This window comes from Cynara cardunculus (assembly GCF_001531365.2).
Source record: "Cynara cardunculus var. scolymus isolate 2C chromosome LG 10, CcrdV1, whole genome shotgun sequence".
Taxonomy (NCBI): Eukaryota; Viridiplantae; Streptophyta; class Magnoliopsida; order Asterales; family Asteraceae; genus Cynara; species Cynara cardunculus.
The window spans coordinates 15191951-15216646 of NC_037537.1; the positions used below are offsets into that span (position 1 = coordinate 15191951).

General features: G+C 37.6%; 3 protein-coding genes across 3 annotated transcripts in view; all 3 read right to left on the bottom strand.

Annotated features, from left to right (window-relative positions):
• Positions 1-1166: 1166 nt before the first annotated feature.
• On the bottom strand, positions 1167-18004 carry LOC112520343. Its single transcript, XM_025128691.1, has 14 exons — positions 17951-18004; positions 17523-17865; positions 16523-16700; positions 16400-16449; positions 9871-9963; positions 9710-9798; positions 9306-9384; positions 9063-9145; positions 8310-8388; positions 7514-8240; positions 3189-3272; positions 2280-2703; positions 1525-1653; positions 1167-1388 (listed from the first exon to the last, which is right to left on the bottom strand). The coding sequence occupies exons 1-14, from the start codon at positions 17980-17982 to the stop codon at positions 1382-1384; spliced, it is 2397 nt and encodes a 798-aa protein (XP_024984459.1). The 5' UTR covers positions 17983-18004; the 3' UTR covers positions 1167-1381.
• A 1336-nt stretch (positions 18005-19340) lies between these two features.
• Positions 19341-22332, bottom strand: LOC112520021 (cation/H(+) antiporter 28). Its single transcript, XM_025128326.1, has 4 exons — positions 22159-22332; positions 21072-22064; positions 20136-20726; positions 19341-19952 (listed from the first exon to the last, which is right to left on the bottom strand). Exons 1-4 carry the CDS (start codon positions 22330-22332, stop codon positions 19341-19343), a joined length of 2370 nt encoding a protein of 789 aa, XP_024984094.1.
• A 26-nt stretch (positions 22333-22358) lies between these two features.
• The window catches only part of LOC112520022, a 3617-nt gene continuing 1279 nt past the window's right edge, over positions 22359-24696 (bottom strand). Inside the window, exon 3 of the mRNA XM_025128327.1 lies at positions 22359-22418. Within this exon, the coding sequence (XP_024984095.1) occupies positions 22359-22418 (60 nt within the window). The remainder of the gene's footprint in view (positions 22419-24696) is intronic.

Consider the following 24696-nt stretch of genomic DNA (forward strand, 5'->3'; position numbering starts at 1 on the left):
ATTTGTTTTAAATTTAAACTTTATAGAAAAATACGTAAATAGTAGGATGATATATCAGCTTAACCAAAATAGCAAAAAATCAACCTGAAAAACCGAATCAAATAAGTTATCTTTATTCGGTTAACGGAAACCCAAAACCGTGTTCGTTTGAATGAATTATTCGGTTTCGAAATTTTTTCGACATCTATAATTATACCTCTAACAATAAAAGTTTGTGAATCCATCACTAATTGAATTATTATAACTCATTTTTTTTAATTATCTTTGGGATAACAGTAGATAAATGATAAAAAGATTCAAAGGATCATATGTAAACACATAAAGATAAACCATTTAGATTTCATAATTTCTTTATTAAAGAGCTAAATAATAGAAAGAATCATGATGGTTTAGCATTTTTTCTATTTTGAAAGTGGAAAATGCTCAATTTGCTTAAAAAATTTAAACATGTTCCAATACATAATAGTCAGAGATTGATGGTCATACGGAACCTACATCAAATATATCATTATACTGGATTTGAAAGTTAATTGTGTATTTAAACCAGTCCAATAAAGAAAATATACATATTTTTTTAACCCTAGGCATCTAGACCGGTTTACACACCGATTAATCATTTGGGCAACCACAAATTACATGGCGTTATTACAAGTAAATTTCAATGGCCATAAACTTTAGCAACGCTTGGATTCGAACATGTTTCACATCCAGAGTGGTTTTTTGGGATATTTTTGAGGTAAATGGCATGGGGATGATGGATATTTTGGCTTACAATTTAGAAAGATGAATGATTGAGATCTCACATGTTTAAACGATAATAACTCTAGCAATATTACTAGCTATATCGAGGTCGGCAAATAGAGCTTAGCCTTCCTGGAAGTCATTGCAAGTATTTGCATCATATAAATTTTGTATACGTTGAAAAGAAAGAAAAACAAGTATCCTAATTTTGAGGTGCAAAATTTAGTAGGCGGATTGGACATGCGAGAGTTTAAATTTAACATGAGTAGTTTAGTAATTTACCAATCTTGTAAGGGATTTTTGTTCCACCTATTTTCATCCGTCTGTCTTGTCACGGTCTTAATGTCACACCAAAGGTGGAACGACAAGTATCCTGTTCCACGTACTAAACGCACCTCGATTCGCAGCAAGTAAACTATACATGATAGATGCTAGCAGTTGGAACCAATCTCATACTAAACATGCTGCTACATAACATATCTGACAATAACTAAGCAACAGAAAAATAGAGCACCAAAATGCATCCGGAAACTGGACATGATCATACACTACGAACAAGCTAACAAAGCTGTCAAGTTAACAAACTCACCTACGAGTTGAGGAATCGAAATGCTCCAACTCCATTCCTTTGTTTCTTCTTTCAGGTTCTGAATGCCAAATATGTGAACCAACACTAATTAATTTAAAGAAAAACTAATAAATCAAACCCAGTAAATCGCCCGCGGAGTAGGGTCTGGGCATTAATAGGGATGAAGTAATGTGAACAAACAATGGTAAACTCACTGTCTATGCTTCTGTGAAACAAAACGAATTCCTTGTTTACCAAGATCCACATTTATGGCCTTCCCATCATCCGAACTGACCATTACAGTAGACGTGTCTTCGGAGACTTCGATTACTGATCCCTTGTGCCTTCAACAATACATATAATTCAAGGGGTCAATCAACAGCAACACTTTTGACCGTCCAATACTCTACTTTTTAGGGTTTATCACCAAAAATACAAATGTACTAAACGTCATTCTTTGCTTCAACAAGGTATCACAACTATAGCCAATTTTGACAAATGTAATCATCTCCATTCTTCAACTGACAATTCTATTAGAAGTACTGGCCGAATCTTATGATTTAGACAATTCACATAAGTATTCTCAATTTATGGCAAATAGTGCGACAAGGAACGAGAGCAAAAGGGTAACTATACAGAGAAACAAAAGCTTGTTCCTTGTTGCACTATTTGTTGACTAATTAACAAAGGACAATGATTAGTTTTCTGATAACTATTCAACAATCAGCCCTCTACCTCACCATTAGTGTATATGTATGACTATGTAGTTGTACAAGAAAAACATGCCATCATTTGGAAAAAAAATCGGATGGGTTTGTTGTAGCATTATAAACCAACATTTACTCCATCGTGCAGGGGTTCTTTGACAAATGTGGGGATAACGAAACCATATACTTTTTTACTTACAATAAGGTACCAAATTTAGAAGTACTAAGGAAAGGAGGAAATTAGGAAAAAAAATGAAACTCACCAGGAATTGTTGGATGGCTGAAGAACTTCTACCATCTTTCCAATTGCATGTTTTCCCAACTTCTGAATTATCCACTTCGCATCCATTATCTCACTCATCATATCTTTGTCTTCATACAAGTGTCCAGCCCCTTTATCTTCCTTAATGGAAGATGATTTATCCATAGAAGGTGGTGGTCTCTTTCTCTTAGACCTTTGACCCTTGACAAGACTCTTATCTTCCTCCCCAGGAGGAGCCCAAGAACTCTGATCACCAGAATACGGGTTCTTGAATTTGAGTTTGAATGAAGGCTTTAGTTCCTTCTGGGAAGAATGTGAAACTGAATTAGAATGTTTTGGGTTCGGGTTTTTCATTGAGATAATGTTTCCCTCTTTTGCTCTCAACTTCAGTCCTTTTATTTCATCAGCCTGGTCTATGTTGTGTCCTGCAATCGATAGGCAAGTTAAAAGATGCTTATAAAATAACTAAAACCTGTATGGTTTTTTTTGAAGTATATAACAACTAAAACCTGTATGTTGTGTGTAGTGTTGTTCCAATTTGTTTCTATGTTTTCTCTACTTATTTGTGGATCCTTTTTTTATATTTACTGTTTGTCACTGTTTACTGTTTCTACAGAGTTTTGCTTCCTCTTTTCAAATGCTCTCCTTTCTTTCTTTACCTTTTGAACTCAAGATTCTCCTACTTTTCAATTTTTTCCAGAAAAGAAGTGACAAACTCTTTGATGCACTCAGTTTTTCACCAATATCTTTTTGCAAGCTGGGGGTCTCCAAGGAAATAGCCGCTCTACTCTTGGGGTAGAGGTCAATCTGCATACATTCCCCCTCAACCCTATCTACGAGTGGGACATACTGGGTGTGTTTGGTTTGGTTTTCTGTATATAGTCAAGGAAAGATGGGTAGTGACCAATACCATCTATATCAGAGAACTTCGATGTGCTGTCATGCAAGTCCAAACGATTTTCATTCGCTCTTTGTTGAACCATGTCTTCACCATCTGTAAGCACACAAACATAATATAAGCACATATGCAGCAGACTATGAATAATTTTTCTGCTTGACAAAGTTGATGAAATGGGGCACTTAATTGTCTTCCCCCACCATCCTTGAACATCAGACGACATTATTCTGGGAGTTCTGAAAGTTGAAGGCTGAGGTAGTTGAATGAATACATCAAGCTTATAAGATTTCAATCGACTTTTGGAAAGAAGGAATAATAAATATCATTGATAAGTCAAAAGGTGTAAATGATTACAGTTGAGAGTTCTTAGCAACTGCTAAATTTAGACAACATAGCAATTTCAAGACAACAAAGTCAGTACAATATGGACGATACCTTGATACAATAGTTTCAACAATGATTTAAGTTTAAATTAATATAAAGAACAATAAGTTGATAACCAGAGAAATGCATGCCTAGGCTCTTAAACCTGAATTCGTTCTGCACACATCTAAAATTCCAAAGATTATTTAGTATTAACTTGGAGCTAAGTAAGTTGAATATCTTTCAAGCAACAAGTAAATGAAGAAACCAGAAACACTACTAGCAGTTCAATGCATTTCAAGAAGAGCTCCCAGCCTAATTAGTATTTTGATATTGTTTGCATAAACAATGCATAGAGTACCGTACTCCTATTCATTCCAGCATACCTTATGAATGTTTACACCCCATGTGCCCATATAACAGAAAAACTGCCAAAATCCTGAGTCATAGAACAGTTTGCACCATTCTAACAGACGCTGAACTTGATTGTCTTACTTGTATATTAGATTCCGCAGATAGAAAAGCAAAGTTCAACCTAGCATAGAGCAGCCCACAATAAACTTTACACGACACATATTGCTGAAACTTCATTGAGATCCCATACATGTCTTGAACGTCTTCATTTGCATACAAGCATGTTACAGCTTTCACTGCCCAATTACTTTTATGGAACTTGACAGTAAAACTAACATATAAAAAGACATAAAATTCCTGTAGAAATTGTAATTTGTACATCAAAACAAATTTTTTGGTCAAAGATGCCTATATCATGTGCATTGAGCTTGGGCAAGTACTTTTTGAACTGACCAAAAACATTAATCTTTCAACAAGTCCTTTACCCGCTAAACAGTTCTTGGGAAACACAAAACAGCCGTTCACAACCTACCTAAATGAAGCTTTGAGCATTCAACATTTATGTTCTCAGCTGCAGGGAGATGGGGGATGTTTTTATCCTATAGATTTTTAATCGATTGGCATTAGACTTATGACGTATGGACTTAGTTTAGCCTCTTTTAAGGAAGCTTGCACTTCCCTGCTTCAATAAATTATTGGAAGCTTTAAGAGCCGATAACTTACAGAAGTTTGTGTTATGACCCAAGCCCAAACCCATTAATAGGATATGCTCTAGAAGGGGTAGTTCTGCTATTCTTTACCCTGGAGTCTGTTTATAAATAGGGATGGTAGAGGCATGCAGATAATTAGTGATTTCTATATGGGAGAGTCCTAGCCTCTCGAATGCTAGTTTGTTTTTCGTTTTCCTTGTTACTTGAAGCATTTAACAATATCCTTATCATTTGGTTTCCATTTCAATTGTTCAATCGATTGGGTTCATAACAATTGGTATCAGAGCAGTTCCGAGTCCATGGCAAGGGAAGTGCAGTGGTCGTATTGTGTGTTTGAAGCCATGGCCTGTGATATGATTCTGCAGAAGAATGAACCCAGGAAGAAGGAGGTGACCGATATCCATTCCATTGTTGCAGACATAAGCAGCAGTTTCAAGACCATATGATGGTGCTCAATCAGAAATTTAAGGAGATGATTAGTGAAGAGGTAAGTATCGTTTGATCCCAATCAGGTTCCTACAATGCTAAACCATGGAATCTAGACCACACTCCACCATCTGATATCACATCGAGAGATTTCATCCCAAATGGGGAGGCTGAATTCAACCATGATAGCCTCAAGGTCATCACATCAAATGGAATTGAGGAGGCTGTTTTTCACCAAGTTTTTGATGTCAACCGTGAAAGCATGGTGATTATGGCAGCAACCGTCCATGAAGGAGAAGAAATTGAAAAGAAAAGAGAGAAAGGTTTCACCAATAGAAGAGAACAGGGAGCCTACTCTTAGAAAATGGACAACCGATTCTATACTCCACACTGGAGGGTTCAAATCCATAAAAAAGTCATTCTACCCACCATCCAGAATCTGGAAATTTAGGGTTCCTTCCAGATCTGGAACCAGAACCGACTAATGCTTATTTCTCACCGCCTCAGATTCGATCACAAGAGGATTCGTCCACAATCCCCAATACGACTGAGAGAAGGGAGGTGAATCAGATGATTGAAACAGATTCATCGATCCATTATTCACCTAGCACTAGAACGGAGAAACTCAATTGGGTCCAGATTCGGCTCAGCTCACAATTAGTTCAGGAGAAGGCCCCAGGCAGCCTAAGGCCGTTTGCGACCAAACTTAGACCTATTTTGGGATTGGCGATTTCCATTTTCACAGGCCAATTCCTCGATCTGCAAGAGAACGATTCAAGGAGTTACAAGGCCGAGTATGGAGATACGAAGAGTGGGAACACACAATCGTGAGAAACAGGTCGTCGACAGTGGTGAATTGGAAGAATCTGGTAAGCATCCGGACCCAAAACCGCCAGACGGGTATTTCTTATGCCTCATAGTTGTTCACTGAGTGAATGGTTCATAATACCAAGTTCGACGAGGAGAAAAGAGGGAATTATTCCAATTGAAGCCTTCAGATCACTGGCAGAAGATTATGATTTGGAGCTCGTTTTTGTGAAAAACTCACATGCATATGTTTCCATGTACCTGAAGAAACCCGATCTGATTGATCTCATGAGGGGGCGGGGACCTTGGTGGACGGAAATCAATACCAGAATACTCTCTCACCAGATGAACAGGATGTATTGCATTCGATTCGAGATTCATACAAAATTTTAGGTGACAATGTGGAGTTTGTAAAGTTCCAGGTTCGGGGACATGTCTCTACTCATATGAGTGTTCCCAAGATAATTAGCTCACGTCAGTCTCGGTTCCTTGATTGGAACGAGGGAATGTGATGTTAACACTACTAAATCGGTCCCTTGGGAGATCAATATCCAAAGGAAAAGATGTAATCTGTGGAGACCGAGGTTGTAAAGGAGAATTGGATTGGATGGATAATAGAGACAAGAAAGAATACTGAGTCAAGAAAAGCGCACTTCCTGGTCCAGGTGTCGCAGATTGAAGAAAACACGTCAATGAAGGAATTGAACAAGGTTAGCAAAGTTGTGACTATGCTAATTGGGTTGATCCTTGTTTATGGTTGCCTCAAAATCATTAAGTACCTCGTGTGAGAATTTCTTTAATGGTTGGTCCAGTCTGATGGAGTTCATCACAATGGCGATTAAGGTGAAGCTGGTGGCCAAGTTGAATGGTGTTAAGACTGCTCAAGATGAGGAAGATGTCCTGTTGTGGAGTTCAGCAGACTACTCAAAACATGAAACAAAATTGTTAGAATTGTTTCCGGTTGCGGGACTGGACTTAAAGGCTAAGAACACTCATAACCAGGGGTATGTGGGAGTCCATAAATTGGCAGTATTACATGAGTAGTGAACTTGCAGAAAACCCTTGGTTTTCGACTTTGGTTTTGAAAACAAGAGGTGACAGGAAGTTGAATTGCAAGGGTTTGATTTCAATGCCAGTTGGTTGGAGAGCTGTGGTCACTGGGCAACAGCGGTTCCTCCTTTTTTTCTACCCACCTTGAGGACAAGGTGGTTCTTTGGGGGCGTGGTAATGTTATGTACTGACCAAGACCAAGCCCATTAATAGGATGTGTTCTAGAAGGAGTAGTTCTGGTATTCTTTACCCTAGAGTCTGTTTATAATTAGGGATGCTGTAGATGGTAGAGGCATGCAGAAAATTAGTGAGTTCTATATGGGAGAGTCCTAGCCTCTCGAATGCTAGTTTATTCTTCATTTTCCTTGTTACTTGAAGCATTTAACAGTGTCCTTATCATTTGGTTTCCATTTCTATTGTTCAATCGATTGGGTTCATAACAGATTGTTATGATTGTGTGGTACACCAGATGGACATAAATGATCAAATCAATCAAATGAAACCTTTCCCTTCGCATTCTTTACTGCAACATTTGTGTGCTTTTAGCATAACTCCAGCTACTAAGGCTTTGCGGGAATTTTCCGTCTAATTTTAGAGCTTAAAACAGAGTTTACAAAAGGAACATACCATTGGGAGCGGTCAACACTTGCTCCAGGAGAGAGTTTGATGCATCAGACCTTGGAGAACTTGCTACATTTTTATTTCTGGCACCCAAATGTATGACCAACTTTGGTCCCTTAGTGTTCTTTGATTTGACAGCCTCTTTCACAGGGTCATCCACAGTCGGCAGTTGATGTGACCTAGAATCTTTCATTTTATCTCTGAAGGTTCTACGCTCTGTTTTCGCTGGAACCTCATTAGCAAGCTTGTGTTTCAGGACATCAGCCTGGTTAACTGACAACATCCTGTCAGTCAAACTGCCAGTAACAGGAAATGATAGCTTATCAGGTTCTACATTTCTATGGGACTGCACATCTTCATCCTTGTTATCACCCGTGATGGATCCGATAGATTGACCATCGCTGTATCCTTCAATACGTTGTTCAACTCTACCAAATATCGGTGCAGGAAATCCCTTCTCCTTTCCATGCTTCTTGTTTGCAGACTTCTTCGCGTATTCCTTGCTCTTCTTGGGGGATTTATCAACTATCCCTTTGAGAGAAAACTTCAGTGAATGCCCATACTCTTTCTTCAATGCAGGTCCATCATCCTCTTCATCAGAATAAGGTGAAATAGAAAATATTTCTTCTTGAGTTGGCAATCCAGCAGCAGCCCTTAGGCTAGCAATTAGATCCTGCTCAGCTTTGTCTCTCCTCCTCCAGAGCTCCTGGACAGCATCTTCTTGATCCCTAACCTGAAAATTTCAAAAAGTCAAATTAATAAGTAGTTTACCAGATTCTCATAGCCGTATCTTTATTCATACCTGGTAGCATTCTCCACGGCATGCGGCACATACGTACTGCAGGTGATTATCCACTTGATATTGCAAATACTTTTCATCACTGCAGAAAGTTTTCAGACGATTATAAGAAGTTGCATCTACAAATTATGAATCTTTGTGTGTCTCCTTTCTTCTGATTCAAAATTCTTCTCTCCATATCAGATAGGTCAATTAGTTCCCTCCTCTTCCATCACCATGTTGATCATTTATTCTTAATCCTCTCATCTTTCCAACATCCATTTAACATATACACCTTATGAACAGTTTGTTCTATGTACATTTGTATGCAGATCGTTTCAAAATTTAATTGATTCAACAACAATCAATTATATGAACAATCTTGTACGTTCAAATTACCAACTTAGTGTGCCATGTGCTGATATGCATATACAAATTAAAAAAAAATCTATACTGATTCAAGCTTTAAGTTTAAATATGTAAAGCAATTCAAATATTTCTGTGAAGAACCCTATTTCTGTGAAGTTATCCATTGCAAGTCTGTTAGGCTATCATATATTCTGAAAATGGCATTATATATATTCCAGATAGAATGAGGAAGAAACTGATGTCCAACAATATAAGAAACAAATTTGAAATTATGGAACTCCAAATGCCTCTTTGAGAGAGCTATTTGGTTCCCACATCTAACCATTTTCTACCTTGGAGGAGGGAGCACACTGATGGATCTAATCTAATGCTACAAGTCCAAAGATTACAATAAGATCGAAAGCAAACCTAATTCCATCACAGTGACAATGCACCCAGCGTTGACATATATCACAACAAACCATGGGTGTGGATTCAGAGTCTCTGTACACCTGCAGTTATTGACACCAACCACAACATCAGTTCATCTATGTCAATGAATTGCAGGTATGTTGCAATAGACAGGGAAAGGGAAAATAGACATTTTCTAACCAGAACACAAACTTCCAAAAATATAGAAGTACCAATAAACAAATTATCATCCTTCTTTACCTTTAAACAAACAGGGCAATACTTCTCCTTTACAAACAATCTTCCACAAGCATCACAGCAAGTATACCCTAGAAACCACCTTCAATATGTTGCATTGGTATGAGCAACAATCATGCTAAAACGTAAAAGAAACTACTATCTTCAATTTACAAAAGCTGATAAGCAGAGCAAAAACTGTGTCTGTAATGGCATCATAATTGTCAAATAGATTAAACAAACCAAGAGAAAGAAGAGAGGAGATAGAAGAGGCTTTTATTTAGGTATATCAAGCATTGAATATGTAACCTCATTTTAGAGAATCTATCTCCAAGGTGTACAATAGGCATTAAGGCAAATGATCATAACTCTCATTTATATAGGAAATCCTCAACAATTACTTTATATTGAGTGTAAATGATGAATACCTGAGACTTAAACCATTCCCTGGGACCGTAGATTCACAGCTGTGGCACTTTGTATGCTTGGGGCACAGATAAGGTCCTCTGCTGACATTCTGCAAAAGTTCAAAAGATTTGAAACATCATGGTACCTAATCATGATTGGCATACCACAAATGAAATTTTACCTTGTGTGGAGGGTGCTGACAGTAACAGTGATATGCACCATCACACCTTTTGCAAAACATAAGCTTGTTTGGATCACCAGTTCTTCGGCATACCTAGGTTGCAAAATAATTTAATATGTACAGCCTTACGTCAAAAAGTGATTCATGAAGTTAATTTAGATTATCACAATAAAGATAAGCACTGATCAAAATGATAGTTGTCATGTTGCCACAGCATCCCGTTGGTAACTAATAATCCTCCAATTACGAAAGTATAGTAAAGGAGGGGTCCAAAGATAAATAAAGAGTAAAGTCGAGGAGGTAATTTTCGAAATATAATAAAGAAGGCAAAAAGAATGGTATACGGCAGGTGCGTGGTTTTGGTAGGGGATTTTCATTTAGTTTTTGTGTGATCTTTTGATCGTATAGAAGAGAAATGGGCTCTCGAATTCCCATCTAGTTTTCTTTGATTCTTCATTGTAATCAGTCCGGTTTTGCCAATAATACAGATTGCAATTGTTTGGGTCTATCAAATTGGTATCAGAGCCAGGTTCCGATCAACCATGCCTCCCAAATCTCAAGCCGATCGATTGGACGCGTTAGAAGAAAGTGTTCAGGCAATTCGCACCGATTTGACAGGGAACACCCAAAGGATCGATGATTTAGATCGAGGGACTCAAGCCATTCAGGGGAAATTGGATACATTGATACAACAAGGGCCGAAGGTCTCATCTCCAGCAGGCACATCTGGCGGTTTGTATCAATCACCCGGATCTGGTGGCAGTCCGGTTATGAAACCAATAGGTGATGTTAATTTTACTTCCGTTTCTTCGCCAGAGACAATTAGTTCCCTGAAACCAACAACTCAAGGATTTATTCCATCCAATTGGAGATTATGACGTGTAGAGTTACCAATGTTCAATGGGACTGATCCAGACGGGTGGATTTTCAGAGCTGAATGCTATTTTGCATTTCAACGTTTTAATGATAAAGAGAAGGTAACCACGGCGGGTATATGTATGGGGGGTGAGGCTCTCGCAACGTTCCACTGGGCTGATGGCCACCGTCCAATTTTGCTATGGGATGATCTGAAATTGCATAGTATCAATTGGTTCAGGCTCACTGACGGGGGTTCCGTCCTTGAACAACTTTTAGCGCTTCGACAAACAGGTAACCTTCACGAATTTCGTCATTCCTTCGAAATTTTAGTGTCTTCCCTATTAGATCTTCCAGATCGAGTGTTAAGAGTGTAATTTTATGAATGGACTCAAGCCCAACATACAGGCTGAGGTTATACTGTTGAGGCCTCAAGGATTAGCCCAAATCATGGAAATGGCCCAATTGGTTGAGGATTGAAATTCTCGTTTGACTGGAATCATTAAAGAGAATAATGTATCGTACAAACCCTCCCATAATTTCACCATTTCAAGTCTCCGTCCAACTCGAACTTACAGTACCACGGTCACTAGTGCTCCATCCTTGTTGAGGAAGAGTACGGGGACTAGTACAACATCTATGTTATGGCCTGAATTTGGAGTGACCAGCAAATAAACGGAGATAGAGCTTCAAGACAAACGAGCAAAGGGACTTTGCTTTCGATGTGATGACAAGTATCGAGTGGGTCACAAGTCTAAAAACAAGGAATTACAGATTCTCTTGCTCCAAGATGATCCTACAGAAACTAGTGAACATGATGGCGAACTTAACCAAAATGAAATTGAGGGCTGTCAAGATACTGTGATTCCACCAATTGAGCTGTCACTAAACTCTGTGGTGGGTTTATCATCACCGAGGACTATGAAAATTCAAGGTCATATAAATGGAGAAGTCGTGATCGTTCTTATTGATTGTGGGGCAACCCCTAACTTTATCTCCACGGATTTGTTACTCGATTACAATTACCAATAGAAGAGGCTCCTAGTTTCGGGGTAAAGGTGGGTACCGGTCAAGTCGTAAAAGGCAATGGCTGTTGTAAAAGGGTGGAACTGAGACTACCAATTTAAGAATTAATACAGAATTCTTGCCTCTAGAATTGGGAAGCACCGATGTCATACTTGGAATACGGTGGCTTGAAACTTTAGGTGACATGAAAGTCAACTGGAAAGCATTGCAAATGAAGTTCAAAATTGAGGGGTTTAAAGTTGTCATCAAAGGGGAACCTGGTTTACAAAAGATTGCAATTTCTTTAAAATCTCTCTTTAAAATGTGGCATTCCACATAATAGGCCCTGGTGGATCTTTATTCATTACAAGAAGAGGTTGTCCTTCAAGAGTCAGAATCGAACTCGATGTTCCAGGAGGTTATTGAGCAATACTCCGACGTGTTCGAGTCATTCAACAGCTTAACCCCACAGCGACGCCATGATCACACCATTCCCCTCGTTCCAAAAACCGTTCCTATAAGTACCAGACCCTATCATTATTCGCATGAACAAAAAAATGAGATCAAAAGTTAGCACAAGAAATGCTTGTTGCTCAAATCGTTCGGCCTAGTGAGAGTCCGTACGCGAGTCCGGTGCTGTTGGTTAAGAAAAAGGATGGGAGTTGGAGATTCTGTGTGGATTATCGCGCACTAAATCATGCTACGCTTGCTAACAAATTCCCTATCCCACTTGTAGAGGAATTGATTGATGAATTAAACAGTGCGCAGATTTTTTCAAAGCTTGATCTCAAATCTGGTTATCATCAGATTAGAATGAAGGAGGGAGACATTGAGAAGAGGGCATTCCGAATACATGAGGGACATTATGAGTTCGTTGCAATTCCCTTTGGCCTCACCAATGCGCCGGCCACGTTTCAAGCTCTTATGAACGAGTTGTTTCGAGTTCATCTTCGTAAATTCATTCTCATCTTTTTTGATGATGTACTCATTTACAGCCATAGTGCGGAAGACCATGCCTATCACTTGTCATTAGCACTTCAAATTCTTCACGATAATCACTTGGTGGCAAATCGTAAAAAGTGTCGGGTCAAATACTTGGGGCACGTGATCTCTCATAAAGGAGTGGAGGCAGAAGTCCGTAAGGTGCAAGCAAATAAGGAGTGGCCCTCTCCACGAACCATTATAGAACTTCGTGGGTTTTTAGGACTTACGGGATACTACCGACAATTTGTGAAGGGTTATGGAGGAATAGCTTTTCCTTTGACCCAACTATTAAAAAAGAACAGTTTTGAATGGAATGGGGAGTCCGAAGCAACTTTTCAACAGTTAAAGGCTGCTATGATGGGCTTGCCGGTGTTAGCCTTACCGGATTTCAATAAAGAATTCATTGTAGAAACGAATACTTCTGGTACGGGAGTGGGGGCTATTTTGATGCAATTTCAAAGACCAATAGCTTACTTCAGTCAAGCTTTACCAACTGGACGAAAGTTTAAGTCCGTCTATGAGTGCGAATTGATGGCTATCGTGTAACTCGTGTTGGCTGTCAAAAAGTGGAAACATTATCTTTTGGGAAGGCACTTCATTGTTAAGACAGATCAACGTACTCTTAAATACTTACTAGAACAGAGGGGGTGGCTACAGAGTATCAGAAATGACTAATCAAACTGATTTGGTTTGATTTCTCGATGTGACATCACTCAACTGAGTAAACAAGTAAACCAAGACCTAAGTGTAAAGCCCGCATTGATGCTTTACAACTTGGTCCGGCTGCCCCAGGCCCATTTTAGTTGCGAGACAATTTGTTACTCCAGCATGGTAAGCTCGTAATCCCAAGTAAATCTCCTATCGTTACCAGTTACTTATGGAATTCCATGCTGGAGCCATTGGGGGTCATACGGGGTCCTTAAAACCTTACAACAACTTAAAGCCATTGGGGGATTTCCACCAATGGCCCTCAACTGAAAGAAGTTGTTGGCAATCATGGAACACATACACCTCTCCCCGCAGCACTTAAAGATAATTGGGAGCTGCCAATAGAACCAGAAACTCTGAAAGGTATTCGATATCGTAACAATAATGAACTGAAAAGGAGGTGATCCAGCCGCACCTTCCAGTATGGCTACCTTGTTACGACTTCACTCCCCTTGGGTTTAGACATTACTTCGGTGCTTCTTAATCCTTTCAAAATGGTAGCAACATACCCCGTCAGTCCCGACGGATCCAATAAGTACATCAATCATCGAAGTCCTTCTTGGTTGGCGGGGATTGCCAGAGTTTGAAGACACATGGGAGTCGTACCCGGATATGTGTAAGCAGTTTCCAACATTCCACCTTGAGGACAAGGTGAGTAATTGGGGGGGGAGGGGAGTAAATAAAGAGTAAAGTCGAGGGGGTACTTTTGGAAATATAATAGAGAAGGCAAGAAGAATGGTATATGTCAGGTGCGTGGTTTTGGTAGGGGATTTTCATTCAGTTTTTATGTGATCTTTTGATCATATAAGAGAGAAATGGGCTCTCAAATTCCCATCTAGTTTTTCTTCGATTCTTCATGGTAATCAGTCCGGTTTTGCCAATAATAACGATTGCAATCGTTTGGGTAAGTAACCAATTGTCAGGATGCCATGGGCGGCCACCCTGTCATCTATATGATGACAAGATATTCTCTATATGCTATTTATAAGTGTGAATTTATATAATACAAGTAAACACAAATATAACGACAGTTAACCCTCAAACACAAAATGTTTGATATTAAATACCACTAAATATACCAACACTCAACAAATGTGAACACAATAATACTTGATGCCTAGTTTTAAAAATTATAACACACAACACATCAACTACAATACTTAGCCTAGAATTCATAGCTTAAAATATATATACATAACTATAAGGTTTCCTACCGCATAGTTGCCATCTGGACAAAAAGTAACAGAAACATTATGCATAACTTATACATTATAGATAGCTACCACATCAGTTGCTCTTGACACCACTGACACAGCGCAATCATACTCTAGATTTGGTTTAAAAGCACAAACTGAAAAGGCTGCAAACCTAATATGTCCCCACTTAGAGGTGAGGATTGAACCTTATAACAACTCCTATCTTGGCTGCCACAAAATTAATACCCCACTCATATGAAAGCAATGATGCCATTTTATGAATCAGGGAACGTTTATCTTACCACCAATTCTAAGTCATCATCATAAGCATCAAATTTAAATTAGGTTTCCATCTTTTCCAATGAGCGAAATACGTAATGCAGAATAGACAAGATGATACATAATTTAATAGAAAATGACGTCTTGCTGTGTACTTTTTTGTTTTTTGACAAGGGTTAGAAACGAGAGTAAATACGGCCTGTTTTGATTAGCATGTCTAAACAGGAGGAAATTCAAAATTTTCCCATCTAAATCAGGGACTGCAAGAAATGAATAGCTGAGTCGCACATAACCAAAAATCATGATGTAATGTCTTATGCTGTTATATATCATTTCTTTTGCATCGTATCATTTGTATTTTGTCGTACCGTTTCATATGTATACAAATTTGTGCAATGTCTTGTAACATTACATACCTTTTGTATTGCTTAATATCATCTTGTACCGTTTCATGCCGTTTCATAATGTTTTCGTACAGCTTTAAATCCTTTTTTACCATTCCATTTTGTACAGTTTTAGATTGTACTCAGATTATCGTTTCTATTATTTTGATTTCAACTTAACCAATGAGAGCCTCCATGAAACTACTTTAGCAGGATGGAAGTATGTGTATCCTGACCGCGACTAAACTAGTGTGGCCGCTCTGTAAGTGAATGCTAACTGAATTATAGAATAAAAAAGAAGAAAAACATGGGGAAATTACAAACATTCAAAAGAAAGAAGCCAAAAAACACAAGCAAAACAAACCCAAACCCCAGAGTTAACACCATGTCACAAACACACATACATACACATCATATACATAAAATGTTTCTCACCTTGTGTATTTTAATTATCAGCGTTTTTTTCCAAATCATATGTGGAATATTTAAGTATCATATTGTTAAAACTTAGTTAGTTTACATATGAATAGTTACCCATAACTAACAAAATGTTCAATATCATGGTTTCAAATTGCACTTATCTTTACCTAGGCTTGTGTATTCAGTTATCAATTGTTTTCCCAAACTGTGGATCAGTAAAATATCATTAGTGTTAGAACTTCAATCGGTTTGCATATGAAATAGTTGCCCATAACTGACAAATGTTCAGTCCCATGGTTTCAAATTGCAATAACCACCCTCTCTTGTGTTTCTTTAAACCAAAAGCATCACACTGTGATCTCTTAACTTATATGTCATGTAAGATTTAAAAAATTTAAACCGACAGGCGCATCTATTACACATCTTACAACAGAACAGAAGCAGTTGTGCTAATGATCTGAGCTACAGGAATATGATTAACCTTTCAAAAATTGTTAAGTCTGGTTGACATCAAATTTAGTAAACCAAGGCCTAATTTTTCAGGTAATAAAGAGAAACCTTATAGTGTTATTTATTGCTCCACATATACAAGCTTGGTTGATCCAATATATGTTTGTCTTGCATAACATAGAAAACAAATTCCTTAATGCACCGTGAAGATTATTGCATGTTTAATAAAGAATTGGCACATCAAATTACCTCACATATTCGACATGAAGGACAGCTCCAGGAACTCCAGTGAAATAGATCTGCAATCGAGAGTTCAGTCATCAAGAGCAAGATATAAGCAATATGATATGTATTAGCGACAAGAAGTCGAACCTCTATCATGGGCCCAGGCTTTCAAACAGCTCCTGTGATACTTCTTGCTACAACTTCTGCATGATAGCATCTTCTTTGTTTTCTCACTTCTTTCATTTTCTCCGGAAAAGCATAGACGGCACATTACTTTCGCATTGGAGAGGGCCTGCTCTTCTCCAGCAAGATCTTTAGTGGCGTCCTGCATAAAACATAACAAATTACCAATAACATCCCAAAGTGAAAAATAAGTGAACCAACCTGAAACACAAAGTATTGACCTTTGGGGTCCACAGGAATGCCAAGAAAGACGAGGTCCAGAAGTAATGAGAAGCATGGATTAAATTTCTTCCATTATCATATTTAGTGAATGTTTGAATGGATTACAAGTACACCAGTCCTGGTTATTGGAATTACACTAATTAATGTAATATACATCAGGAACATGACTTGAGTAAAGAAAGGTGAGAAAAAGCAAACTGGTCAAATGTTCATCTAATCATCTATTAAGGGTTAGAAGTCAAAGAAACTATAAGCCAGAAAACTTCATTGTCATTTTGTCTGAAAGAGGGGATGGGTGGAGGAAAGGTTTCTTATAAAGGCCCAAATAATAATGCCCCAACAAAACCAGGTAAGCCAACTTTTAACTTCAAAGCACCTTTATAGTGTTCATCAACTCCAGTCATGGCTTTACTTCACTAAAGACATTTGGCATTATCAGTTACCAATCAACGAAAGGCATCCCATGATTATGACGTCAGTTTTTATGGGCTAGAACCAAAGCCATTTCATTTCAAGTTTATTTGCCAATAGCTATGTGATATTGACCTAAATCTTGTTGCATTGCTTGTGACAGTATGCAACATACTTATGTCTTAAACATACCCTTATGCTTTCACCAAAAAACAATCCAAGCGTAGAGAAAACGAACGTTTTATTTCACTCAATTCCACCACATTTTGTAACAGATACTCACTACGCATCTCGACTGACCTAAACTCCGAACTAAAACTAAAAATCTTACCACCGTTTCCCCAGATTCAAATCGCCTAGCATAATCCTCCGCCACCAGTGATGCTGCAGCCGCCTTCCGCTGCAGCGCTGCCCTCTTATTCTGTGCCGACAACATCTCCTCCGCAGCATTTCCATCAACAACAGCAACATTAGGCGTCACAGTCACCTGTGGCGGAGGAGGCGCAACAGCTACCTTCGGAACAAGAACCTGTACCGTCTTCTTATCATTTTTAATCAACCACGGATCATCCAAAAACTCCTTGAGCCTAGCAATTTCCTCCAAGAACCCATTTTTCCCCTTATCGTTCTGTAGCTCCTTAGGAAACCCTAGCGAACAGTAGCAAATTCGACGACTGCAATCAAACAAAAAGAAACGGTTATAGAAGGCGGGAAATACATATAAATACATATGGAATTTGATGGTGAAAAACAGATAACCATGTAATTGGGCAGGCGACGTGAAAGGCCATGCTCCGATTCAAATTGAGGATTTTTATTTTTGATGATATATAAAGCTTTTCAGATTTTATATTGAAGTTTTAAAAGGCCAAAAATAAGACCCCTTTAACCATAAATCATAAATATATCTATGAAATACAACCACTTCTAAGGTTTTTTTTATAAAATTACGTATTGAACCGGTCAACTCTTAATTCAATATCATTCTCTTAACAGTCGACTGTTTTATTACCGAGCTGTTAAATAACAATAACAGATGTTTTTTCGTTGAATTAAATATAAATGCTTCTTACCGTATATTAATTTCAACCGAGGATATTGCAAAAATTTTATTTTCGGGAACAAACTTTTAAAATATTTAATTTAGGGTTCCGAAGCAAACTTTTCAAATATTTTAGAATCACGATTGGTTTAAGCTTGATATCCAAAGGTCAAAAGTGTCTGGAGGTCACAGGTTTAAATTTAACGAGAAGTACGTAATCCCCTTGTGGCCACGGAGGTTCAAATTTGTAGGTAGTCGTCATGGGATTAGTCGGCTCGCATAATAAGTTGAATATTCAGGTTAATAGAAAAACACCAATATCATATTTGAAACCAAATTAAAATGGTTTCATATAAATTTTTAGATTGATCTTTTTTATCCAAACATCTAACTTATAACTTTTTTAAATGATCGAAAAAACAAAACAAAAAAAAAACTTATTGAGCAAAGGAATAACATCTTGTAATTATCGTTATACCAAGGTTTAAACTCTACGATAAAGAGTTTCGGTTAGTGGATTATGTAGCTCAAAGAAGGTGAAGTAGGCACGTTTAACAAAATCACTATATATCGCAATGTTTGTATCTCTTCCCTGTACTACAACTATGACATCAATAAAAAAAAATAAAACAATTATTAATTAACGTTATTTTATAGTTTTTATTTCAACCCTACACTAAAAATGTTAGAGAAAAATAACGAAAAAAGTAACACTACAAAATAAAACACCACAAACAAACCTACTTCAATGAATAGTGATACATTAACCATTAACAAGAATATCTTTTTTGTTACACCATTCGATCAAAGTTAAAAACACAACCTTTTGCTTTGCTACATGGTTCGGTTGAAAACGGTCTAAGTCAACAATTCACCTGTTCGTGGTTTGAATAGGTTCAATTGAATATTCTGTTCCAAACCAAACAAACTCAGTGTATGTCATTCAAAAATAGAATCTAAAATGATCAGATATACACAGAACTGTCTTCTACCCAAATAGTATATCAGCTACTATTTTGATCTAGTTTCAATGAACATTCACACTCATTCTTGCATTCGTCATTTCTATTTTATAACTATACCGATTAAGTGTTTTTACTAACAATTTTACATGATAGAGAACTCTTCATGTAGACCCTGAAGCTTCCCTCTAAGTTTATGTTGTTGGATGATCAACACCGAAGCCGTGGCTGAGAAATCCGAAGCCGAAAGAATATCCCCGATTGGACCCAACTCTGGGCATGCCTCCCAATCGTTCATCCCAGCCGTTAACGTCGAGTTAACCCTTCCTCCTCGACCCACGATAAATAAACTATATTGTCCTTCCAATGACTTGATCGTCGAATAAGTCTGCCCGGAATTCGAAAGATATTTCTCCATGTATGCAACATGTCCCGTGGCTACGTGTCGATCATAAAAATCTGCAAAATACTCGTCGTCTTGCTTCATCTCTGCCTCAAATTCCGCGGTGTTGGCACGGGCCCGCGTGATCCTTGACGACACGTTGTTTCCGTTGGTGTCTAATAGGAATCGTATGACGGTGAGTTTGACCGACGGGTGTCGAGCCACTCGGCCGGCGTACGCAAGTGCTTCACGATCATCTTTGCCTGCAATGAAAATGATAGCTGCATTGATGCATTTGGTTGCTCTCGATAATTGGGTGGATCCGAGACCGCGGTCGACCAAGACTCCAACCGAACACGGTGCGTGCCGTAGAACCTGGTGTCGAGAAAAACGTTTTTATGTTGTTATTGTCATTCTCTAGATCGGATGAGTAGATAAAGTACAAATCTCTAAAATAAAAAAAATAAAAATATTTTTAAAAAGAAATATATTGCACTTGAATTTGAATGTAATATTTTTTAGAAATTTTGACGTTCTTTTTTCCATTTTGGGTATTACCTTTCTGTTGACACTTCGAAACCCCAAATGGTTGGTTTCGACCTTCCCGTTCGGTTGTTGATTCTTGTGGAACGGGAGGATGATCAACGAAACCAACAAATCCTCCGCCAGTGTGCAGATGTCGTGATGCATACTGGTGAGAGGACACAGCGTAAGCATTCGTCGTACTTCGATCCCTTCACATTGCTCGTTTACGTAACCCTGGATCGTGTTGGTGATGTTTTCTCTCATCTCTATAATCCCGGGATCCGTTATGGTCATCGCGTCCACTCCTTCTCCTTGAGCCAATGTCGATGCTATATTCTCCGTGAGTTCAATCATATCGTTAACATAAACCGTCATCCGCGATTCCGGTAGCCCTTGGGAGATCTCCATGAAATTAATGGCGGATTGAATGCTTTCCGGACCATGGACACATAGTACGATTCGAAGCTCATTTGACGGACTGAGCCATTGGAGCGCCATTTGTTGTGTCGGCGATTGCTTTCGTGCACGCTCGATGATGCTCTTCATCACCATCGGGGCATGGATGAAGGTGAGGAAGCAAACGAGGACCATGACAACGGTGTTTGACCGACTAATTATATTTCTCTGCCAACGGGATATGAAATATAAAATCAAAATCATTTTAATCCACATTAAGGGGTGTTTGGAATTGCTTATGAAAACAACTTATTGATTTATTTCGGTGTGACACCGGTAATAAACACTTTTACGTGTTTGGATAAACAACTTACAGTAATAAGAAGTTTTTGAAGAAGTTAAATCATTCTAACTTATAATAAGTTAATAAACACTTTTGTAGAAAAACATAAGACGTTTCAAATAAACAATCCCAAACGCCCTCTAAAATATATAGTTTGATAAAAAAAATTCTTTTTTATTTTTATTTTATACTTATTTTGACCGATAACCTACTGATATTGATATGTTTACCTCCTCGGCTAAGAGAACCATGAAGATATGGAAGTGACCCTTGATGCTTAGAAGCAATCCAATCGCGACGGAATCCTGCCAATGAAATCCTAACAAGACGCCAGAGATCACACTCCCGAAAACTTTTCCGGCGACGATGATCAGGAATAGGAAAAATATGCTAGCCCATGTGATCAATCTACGACCTTCGAATTCCGAGAATTCTACCTGGAATCCGACCCAAAACATGAATGCCGGAAAGAACAGGATCCCGAAGAAGTACTTGACTTTTCCGATCAGCATCTTCGGGATCCTTCCTTCACGAGGCATAACAACGCCAGCTAAAAATGAGCTTAGCATCATATTAAATCGTGTTATCCATGGTGCAAGACTACAAACGAGCACGATACTTGCTAGCGAAACGATCAAGTGCGAACCCTTCATTAATTTCCCTTGCGGGTTATGACTATCGACCCACGCCATGAGAAACGGTACGAATTTAGCCGCGAAAATTGTCTGAACCACGAGAACCGCAACCATGAGAAGAATATTTTCCACTTTTCGGGTCGCGAAACCATCCAACGGGTCGAAAATGATGTACCCTAAGGTTATTAGAAGGGTGGAAATGAGATCGGATAATAGACCAGTGGCAATCAAGAATCGGCCGATATCGGATTTCCCGATCTTGTGATCGGCAATGAGACGGGTGAGGAGGGGGGAGGCGGTTCCTGATAAGATGATCGAGATGGAGACATCAAACTTGATACTTGGCTCGTTAGTCAGCTGTAACATTGGGGTCACGAAAACCGCTATCAAAAAAGTTATTAGCAGCCCAGTACATGCCACCTTCGCCTCACGAACCGGTAGTCGAACAAATATGTTCGGATCCGTTTCAAGGCCGACCACGAACATATGGCAAATCATTCCGAACTCCGCTACATAACCAAGCGTCGTATTAGCTTCGTCGTCGAAGTTGTTACGTATAAATGGTAGATTGCTCAAAAAGAACCCTACCTGCAAGCATCAAAAGAAACGATTATTTTATTTTATTTTCTTTAACCGATCAAAACCATGAAATCCATCTTAAAATCTACAAAAGGATGATTACAATGGCTTCTGAAATGAGTCGAGGTTGCGAGTAAGGGCGTAATAGCATGTGCAAGATGTTGCACAAAGCTAACGTCACGATGAAAACCAACATATTCACCGCGATATTTGCCACTTTCATCACGGTTACTTGTGTGCATCGCGGATCTTTTGGCGTTGTCTCGTTCGAATCCATCTTTGATCAATCTTTCTTTCGATTTTTTATATCGAAACAATGCATACAACCCGTTTCTTGAATCCAGCCGATCGATCCCACAAAATCTTGAAAAATGATCATAAAATTAGATATAGGATTGTTCTTGAAACAAAACGAAAAGGATTTGAGAATAACATGAAAAGATTGAAATTGGGGGATTTTGAGGAGATGATGCATAGAGGGAGAGGGGAGGGATGCTGGGAACATGATGAGATTGAAAATAGAAAGAGGACGATTGAGTGAAGGGTGAACTTGTGATGGCCTCATCAATAAATATGAGAGAATCTTGGGGGAAAAGACATATTTCTTTTTATTTTTTTTTTCAGTTAGATCCATAAATATCGGTTCGAAATAAATTATGCAGTCAGGTTTATAATTTTAGAACTCAATTCCACAAGTAGTTGAAACCTTAAACCGAGCAAGTTACTCTTATTTTGGTTCGGTTTGAGACCAAATCAGTTTCGTATTGATTCAAGTTGGTCTACTTTTTGGTTTAATTAGCGATTCTAAGCGGCGAGTTTTTTCTTTATCTGTTATGTAAACTACTTGTTTTATACTTATACTTCACAAAAAATTGCAATTGGAAGACCGATTAATAAACTTTTTTGGGCTTTGATACCATATTAACAATAGACATCATGAGAGACTATCGGAATAAATATCATTCCTAAATCATGGTTAAATTCAGGCCCAAAAATGTTGTCATATATATATATAGAGAGAGAGAGAGGATCGATCAATTGCAAACCACTCTCGTTTGTGAAAACCTTACAAACCAATATTATCCATCAATTTTTTTTAATCAATGGTCAAGATTAAATGTGTTTATATTAGGAAATAAAAAAGAAAATAAAAATAAATGGTCAAGATTAAATGAAACTGTTTCATCGTTTATGTTATGAACTCGCGTGACTCCTTATCACCTACAATGGAAGATGGACCATTTGACATGTAGTAGTAAACGATATATGAAACTATTTCATTAACATTATTGAAGTAGGATTGGACTCTTAGTAATTTCTAATCAAACTAATTTAAAACAAGGGATATCCTAATAAACGATAAAATATATAAATAATGAAACATTTTTGAAAATTGAATGAAACTTTTTGAAAACTGAATACCTTATTTTCGTAAGTGAAACTTTTTTATGCATAAAATGTTTCGAAACATTAATAAATTAAATTCATCAGTTAAATTGTGTTCATGGTCACTATTGACCATCACATTCGTTTCATTATTCAAACTACGTATATATTTTCAATGAAATGAAATCAGATTTCATATTGTAGTGTTTTTACAATTCATATTTTAGTAAGTATAATTTAATAAAATAATAAAAACTATTAATGGTAAAAAATTATATTAAGAAAAATTGATTTACCACCTTCTATATTAAATGTTTTTATTATTACGTTTCCATAATTAAGAGTAATTATTACCTTCCAATATTAACCAATATACAATCAAATGACTATTATACCTTTACTTATTAAAATTAAAGAAAAAAAACGGAATTTTCCTATTGATCGAAAATGGTTTGCATAATTTTCATGAATTGGACGGTTTGTAACGTAACTCATCTCTCTCTATATGTATATATCTAAGCATTCATTATGCATATAGCCAATAACCATGGCTACATTTATGTAAAATCCTTCAACATCAACCGTTGTTAAAAAAAAACATCATTGTTGACATAACCCAAACAAGACATATTTTGACAAGTTTTTGCATCATTTTCAGCAAGAAAAAATGAATCTTAAATCAACATAATTGCCAGTAGAACACCAATCTCGTTAGCATTCTGGAACATCTTCAACAATGGGCTAGGGCCTAATATGTTATTTTCTTCCTTGAATTTTATCATCGTTATCATCCATGATTTTGTTTGCATACACATAATGAAAGAGAAAACCAACATCAAACGAACTGACTAAATCAGTAGCAAGACCGATCAAAAATATTTATGCTTCCTATTGGTGATTAAACTAGCAGAACAAGACCTTAAGGAGTTGTTTAGTTCACGGATTTTGAAGGAATTTGATGAAAGTGGAATGACAAATTCCTTTATTTGATTTCATTTCTTGAAATTGATGGAATCATTCAAATTCCATTGAACTCCACACATTAATGAATTCACCCATTGATATGTGTTGAGAAATTAACACATAACGCATCCGTTTTACGTCTTTTAAGTTAAAATTAGTTATTTTTCGTTCCCACTTTGAGTCATTTTAATTTAGTTCTTTATATTTCTTGTTATGGAGCTAAAATATTGTGGTTTAACTTGCTGGAACCAGAAAATATAAGCTAACGGATAATTTTTTATAAAACAGCCTA

Bases quoted from the DNA above. Each gene is read 5' to 3' on its own strand.
- LOC112520021 (XM_025128326.1), bottom strand. From the start codon at position 22,332: ATGGATTCGAACGAGACAACGCCAAAAGATCCGCGATGCACACAAGTA. The intron at 20,727-21,071 runs GTAAACATATCA...TCCCGTTGGCAG, and splicing joins TGGTTCTCTTAGCCGAGGAG to AGAAATATAATTAGTCGGTC. The intron at 19,953-20,135 runs GTAATACCCAAA...TCTCGACACCAG, and splicing joins TTCGAAGTGTCAACAGAAAG to GTTCTACGGCACGCACCGTG.
- LOC112520343 (XM_025128691.1), bottom strand. From the start codon at position 17,982: ATGGCCTTTCACGTCGCCTGCCCAATTACATG. The intron at 16,701-17,522 runs GTAAGATTTTTA...TGTTTTATGCAG, and splicing joins TTGAATCTGGGGAAACGGTG to GACGCCACTAAAGATCTTGC. The intron at 1,654-2,279 runs GTGAGTTTCATT...GTATTGTTGAAG, and splicing joins CAGCCATCCAACAATTCCTG to GCACAAGGGATCAGTAATCG.